The 6,000-nt window shown below is 29.5% G+C and overlaps 2 protein-coding genes across 4 annotated transcripts in view; one reads left to right on the top strand and one right to left on the bottom strand.

Annotated features, from left to right (window-relative positions):
- LOC107450105 (leucine-rich repeat-containing protein 59) overlaps nt 1-3,182 on the bottom strand; it is a 17,981-nt gene extending 14,799 nt beyond the window's left edge. The window contains exons 1-2 of one of the 3 annotated variants that reach the window (XM_016065842.3): nt 2,788-3,182; nt 2,639-2,698 (exon numbers count right to left, since the gene is read on the bottom strand). In XM_016065842.3, coding sequence (XP_015921328.1) covers nt 2,639-2,698; nt 2,788-2,868 — 141 coding nt within the window. In that variant the 5' untranslated portion in view covers nt 2,869-3,182. The remainder of the gene's footprint in view (nt 1-2,638; nt 2,699-2,787) is intronic. The other 2 variants (XM_043042125.2, XM_043042124.2) reach the window with 2 other exon arrangements.
- A 207-nt stretch (nt 3,183-3,389) lies between these two features.
- LOC107450099 (ubiquitin carboxyl-terminal hydrolase isozyme L3) overlaps nt 3,390-6,000 on the top strand; it is a 92,220-nt gene continuing 89,609 nt past the window's right edge. The window contains exons 1-2 of the mRNA XM_016065825.3: nt 3,390-3,575; nt 3,659-3,670. Of these exons, the coding sequence (XP_015921311.2) occupies nt 3,534-3,575; nt 3,659-3,670 (54 nt within the window). The 5' untranslated portion in view covers nt 3,390-3,533. The remainder of the gene's footprint in view (nt 3,576-3,658; nt 3,671-6,000) is intronic.

Here is a 6,000-nt window from a genome sequence, read left to right as displayed (position 1 = left end):
TTTCTTTTCAATTTTTTTAAACATATGAATTAATAATAATAACCTGTTTATTAATATATAAAGCATGCAACTATATTTGAAAAATTGATCTTTTCAGAGTATATTATTTAAATTTTTATTTGATTTAATATCATTAAAATATTACTTTTTGAAAAAACCCACTTGAAGTTTTCAATAGTAGATACCTACTATAAAATTACATGAAGATTCCAGTTTCTTTTACAATTACGAATAATTATAAAGAGTATCAGTTACTTGTCCCATTTGTTTTCAAATAATTAACCCTAGGAAAATGATTTCATTTTTAGATAAATAATTTTAAAAAGTTCTCTTATAAAAAGTTTTAGATTTTTTTTTTTTAAAGCCAGAAAATAAAACTGTTTAAATTTGTTAATGTATCACTTGGTAAAAAAAGAAAAAAATTGTTTCTTTTCAATTTTTTTAAACATATGAATTAATAATAATAACCTGTTTATTAATATATAAAGCATGCAACTATATTTGAAAAATTGATCTTTTCAGAGTATATTATTTAAATTTTTATTTGATTTAATATCATTAAAATATTACTTTTTGAAAAAACCCACTTGAAGTTTTCAATAGTAGATACCTACTATAAAATTACATGAAGATTCCAGTTTCTTTTACTTTACTGATATTAAAAACTTAATCATATAAATCATGACAAATTTATGCTGCACTATAAATTATATAAAAGTAAATGCAAAACAATAAGTTTTAGTAAGAAAAAAATTTTTTTTTTTTTGAAAAAACCCGCTTATCGTTCCAAGTGGGTTTTTTCAAGGTGGGCCCGCCCAATAAAACCCGGGCGGGTTTTTTCAAAGTGGGCCCACTTGGCGAACCCTGCTTTTGAGTGCTGATCGTGAGAACTGCATTAAGTTCACAAATATGGTTGCTCCTGTGTTGCCTTTAGCAGTCAAGTGGATACGTTGTGAACGATTGAATCTGAGCAGCAACAGCGCTAGGAGTTTGTTAATATCGCAGTCAGAAGTACCAAGTCAACTGTTCAATGTGGACCATCCATCGAAGTAGGCTTGTTTAGATCAAAATGGGAGTTTCTGCCAAGGTAGGCATGTTCACATCACGTCCGAAGGTCACCAATGTGGGGAGAGTGTTGTCACAGACCATGCCAACTTTCATCTATGATAAGGTACCCCACCATAGAATCGAGTTAACATGTCTTATATACTAGTGAATTGTAGTCGTAACTTTGTAGTGGTAGATACCTTACACTATAACAAAATTTTACATTGCAACAAAACAAATTATAAATAGGTATCAATTACTTCACTTTCTTGTTAGAACTAAATCATACCTTCTTATTTAGTACTCAGGAAAATAAAATTTACGTATTTTTGAAAAAAAACTTGGATTTCATCAAAAACCCAATAAACCTTAGGTTCTTGATGCAAAACCTAGTCGGGCTGGGATTTTTCAAACCCTGTTTCTTACAAATTTGTTTAATTTTTAGTACAATCATGAATTTTAAAAATGTAATGCCTTGTATAAATTTAGTTTCTTATTACTCATTGAAATATTATACGAATTTATTTAATTCTTCAAGATTTTAGGAAATAGTTTTCATTATGGATTCTAGTTCAAAAAATTTTTCTGATACTTCTGTTCTTAATGTTACCAGTAGAACTGAATTTCTCGAATTCTGTCAATTTTGAAGGTTAGTGTGGGTCTTCTACTTGGGTACCTTCATAGAGTATCATTCTAGGCAAAAGGCAGAATATATTAATGAAAGGACTTGCTTTCTTCCCCTTGCCTGAAGTCCCCTATGAAAAATTGTTTTTATAAATCATAGTGATGCTGAAAAATTAAGGACTTTTAAGAACTTTAAACCAATATTAAACATTTTTAAGGATCGTGGGAACCCTGTAATAAATATATACCCTTTTATATATATATATATCCAGCTTATAATTTTTAGACCTGGTCATCATATGCCATTATTTTAAAATATCTTTCAATTAAAAAATATAAGACTTTAGGTTTTTTATGTTCATTCAAGTCAAAATTTACGAGTAAAATTTAGATTAGAAAAAAAGATACAATTAGAAGAAGTTTATTGGCAGTTTTATTCTATACAAGTAGGCTAATTTTACAAAATCTAAGTTTATCTATTATTATATATTTACAACATAAACATTTTTAACAATTAAAAAAGGTCTTGTAGAAAGATATCAGTACTAGTCAGATTTGTCACAAGTATAGAGAAGAATTTTGCCACAGGGCAGACTTATTTCTATCATGCTTGGAAAAATATGGGGAAGGAAAGGGAGTACCTAAAGATAAAAGCTGTTCGAAAATTTCCAAAGCAATGAAGACTGGCAGCTAACAAGAATGCAGAATGAATTTTTAAGCACAAGTGAGAGATAGGGGTGATGTCCTTTCTATGGTCTGTTATTCAAAAAAGAATATGCCTCCCTGCTTTAAAAAAGAAGACTGTTGTATAAAACAAAACATAATAAATTATAGTTTTAACAGATTAATATATATTTAATGTGCTTTAAAAATTTACGAAACCTAATATTAAACTCCTCTACGCAGCAAATTGTAAAACTAACATGAACTACTTGTGATTAGTTTGATAATTTATTAAAAAACTTACCGGTAAAGTGCAAATGCGATTACATGATAAATCGAGCATTGTGGCTTTAGTGGCAGCAGCCTGAAAATTTAAAAAAGAAAATTAATTAACAAAAAATGCATTTACCGTATAACAATAAATAAAACAATTTTTGTCGAACGAAAAGCTACCAATTCTTTCACGGGAACTTCCGTCAACTGATTCAAACTTAAGTCAAGTTCATTTCCATTTATTTTTTCCTTCAGAGACATATTGATAAAGAAGAGATATTAATAGAAGTTATATACTTATCAAACTATTATTAGTTCAGTAACCATCTATGATGATAAATCAAGCCTTCCTTACTTCCACAGCTTACGCAGACGCAATCAGATTTAATTCAAACGAAAACTATCAGTCCGTGGACAATCTGCGATGCTTCAAACTGTTTAAACTGATAAAATATGATCAGTTTTGAATGAAATTCATTTTGGTAATCCATCTCATCTCTTTAAATGCAGTAACTGAAAAAATTGAATCAAACGGAATTCGTAGTTATATATTGTGAAATTTAATGAAAAGCAATACGATTTCAATTAAATCGATATTGTAACTGTCAATTTAGTGTGAATAAAATGATTATTTCAACAGTTTAAATTAATTGATTTTATTCATTTTTAATGAAAACATTCTTTTAAAATAAAACTTTGTGGTATTCCGCTTATTTTTAAATTTCTTGTTTATTTTTAAATCTTATTTTAAAAAACTCTGGCAATTGAAAGTTAACTGTAAATAAAAATATCGTCTGCCCATGCCGCGCGAGAGTGGAAACTAGAGCTTCTGTCAACAATATTGTGATACTTAGTTCTTATTTATATATTTTACTGTCTTATTATTACCTTTTCGTAGATTATTTTTATTAAAATCTGTTTCCATTATGTCTTCCATTAAATGGTTACCTTTGGAATCCAATCCTGAAGTAAACTATTTAACTATTCGAACTGCGTTCTAAATTTCGTTTTGTTTTTCATTGAATACTCTAATTATTATTTTCTTTTCCAGGTGATGAATAAGGTAGGATTGCCGATTTCTACGAAAATTTTCTTCATTTTATAGCCAGAGCAGTAACATATATTTCTATTCATTAATACACTTTTTGTGATTCTATTATGTTGTGTGTTCTACCGAATATCCAGAAGCCGATACTTAACTTCTTTTTTATAGCACAACCAATTACTGCTGTACTTTGTTAAATAAAAATGAAACATATACCCATTATTTGAATACTAAAATATTGAGCCTGTTTTATCAAATTTGTAATTTAATCAGCTTATAGAATTGGAGTAGGGTATCTTTTGAACCAGGGTTCTGGATTTTTTTAAAAAAGTAATAAATAAATTTTTTTTATATATTTTGTTAAATCTAATTCTTTTATTTAAATTTATTTGTTTTTTTTTACAGATATTTAAATGCTTAAGTTTATTTTTACTAAAATTTTATAAATGTAATTGAAGTTATAAAAATAAATCATAACAATACAGTTCACTGTTCAAACACTATTATTGCATTAAAAATTGTCATATAGTATTCCATAATACATATGAATGCAAGACTCAAATTATTTGAAAATGAAAGAGATGTTTCGTAAATTAAAATGTAAAATTTCTATTGAGAAATAGACTAACAAACAAGTCAAAAAATTTATTTCACATTTAGTTATTTTTTAGTATTTGTAATGACAGCATAAATTTAATTACAATAAGCTTTAATTACAATTATTTTCTATTACCTTTGCGTAATAATTTTTAGACACTATTTACTTTTTGTAGCTGTTATTTATTTTTGAATATTTGAAATGACAGAATAAGTTCTGTTGCCTCTAATTACAATTATTTTCTATTAACATTGTATAATAATTTTTTTGTTAGTAACTGTGGAAGTTTTTATGGCTTTTACTTTTTTTTTATATAGCATTCCATAATTTCCAGCTTGTTTAATGCTAGAAAATGAACTCTAAATTTATATTCTAATTTGTTCTAAGTATATATTTCTAGGTATAATTTTATAGAACATTTAAGTTCAATATTCTTATAATTTCTAACCAATAAGTGCCATATCATATAAAATATTCTTTTTTATTACTGATGAATTTTAAATGTAGTGTATAAATTTTTGGTATATTCCAACAAAAGGTGTTCTAAATTATTTTATTTGTTTTCAAATAACTTTTGATGACCTAACATGAGACTTTGAAGTCTGTATTGCAGTAAATATATAAAAATGCACTGGCAAAATAGAAAATCCCAATACCAAGAAAAAGTTGTGCTGGATAAACTAAATTTGGTAGGCATCTTTATACAGCTAAAAAAATGTCCATTCAAGCTTCGTACTTGGTGCTAGTATCACCAATGTAAACATGGGTTGCTTTAAATACATGTTCTACAGTTCTTAAGAGTCATTTTTCATAAAATTTTCGCATAGTGAGTTGTTGTTTGTAAAGAATGCCTTTAAGAAGACAATATCAACAGCTCACTGACTTTGAACATTGTCGTGTAGTAAGGCTGTGAGAATATGGTTTTTCTTTCTGCGATATTGCAGAAAGACTAGATACTGGGCTGCCACGTGGCACTACTCAGAGGGAAGACAGCCGCGCATGGCATCTGCATCAGAAATTCGAGCTGCAGCTGGCACTGCAATGACACAACTAACTGTTACAAATCGGCTCATTCAAGTACAACTCCAAGTGAGATGCTCTGTAGCTTGCATTCCACACACTCCAAACCACTGCCGTTTACAACCTGAGTGGTGCTGAGCTACACTCACTTAAGGACAGAGTGGAGATCTATCGTGTTTTTGGATGAAGGTTAGTTCTGTCTTGGGGACAGTGATAGCCATATTTTGGTTAGGAAGAGGCCAGGTGAGTGTATGCTTTTGATCTGTCTTCGACCTGGACACACTGGACCTACACCTGGAGTTAGATCTCAGGAACAATTTGCTATGACAGTAAGAACCCTCTCCTGGTTATTCCACATGCCTTGACTGCAAATTCGTTTTTCAACCTGGTGATTCAACCTGTGTTGCCATTCATTAGCAACATACAAGGGGGTATTTTCCAATAAGATAACACTGGCCCTCTTGCTGGTGTTGTAACCCAACATGCTCTACAGAATGTGGACATGTTGCCTTAGTCAACTAGATCACCAGATCTTTCACTAATGGAGCACGTATGGGACATCATTGGATGACAACTTCAGCGTCATTTACAACCAGCATTAATTATCCCCGTATTGTATGACCAAGTGCAACAGGCATCAAATTCAATCTCACAAAATGACACAATGCATGCCAGTTTGCATGCTTGCATTAAATTTTTTTATTATGACACCGGTTATTAATGTAACAGT

Source organism: Parasteatoda tepidariorum, chromosome X1 (genome assembly GCF_043381705.1).
Source record: "Parasteatoda tepidariorum isolate YZ-2023 chromosome X1, CAS_Ptep_4.0, whole genome shotgun sequence".
NCBI lineage: Eukaryota > Metazoa > Arthropoda > Arachnida > Araneae > Theridiidae > Parasteatoda > Parasteatoda tepidariorum.
Note: the sequence above shows the minus strand (reverse complement) of the source record. Positions and strands in the feature narration are given on the sequence as shown.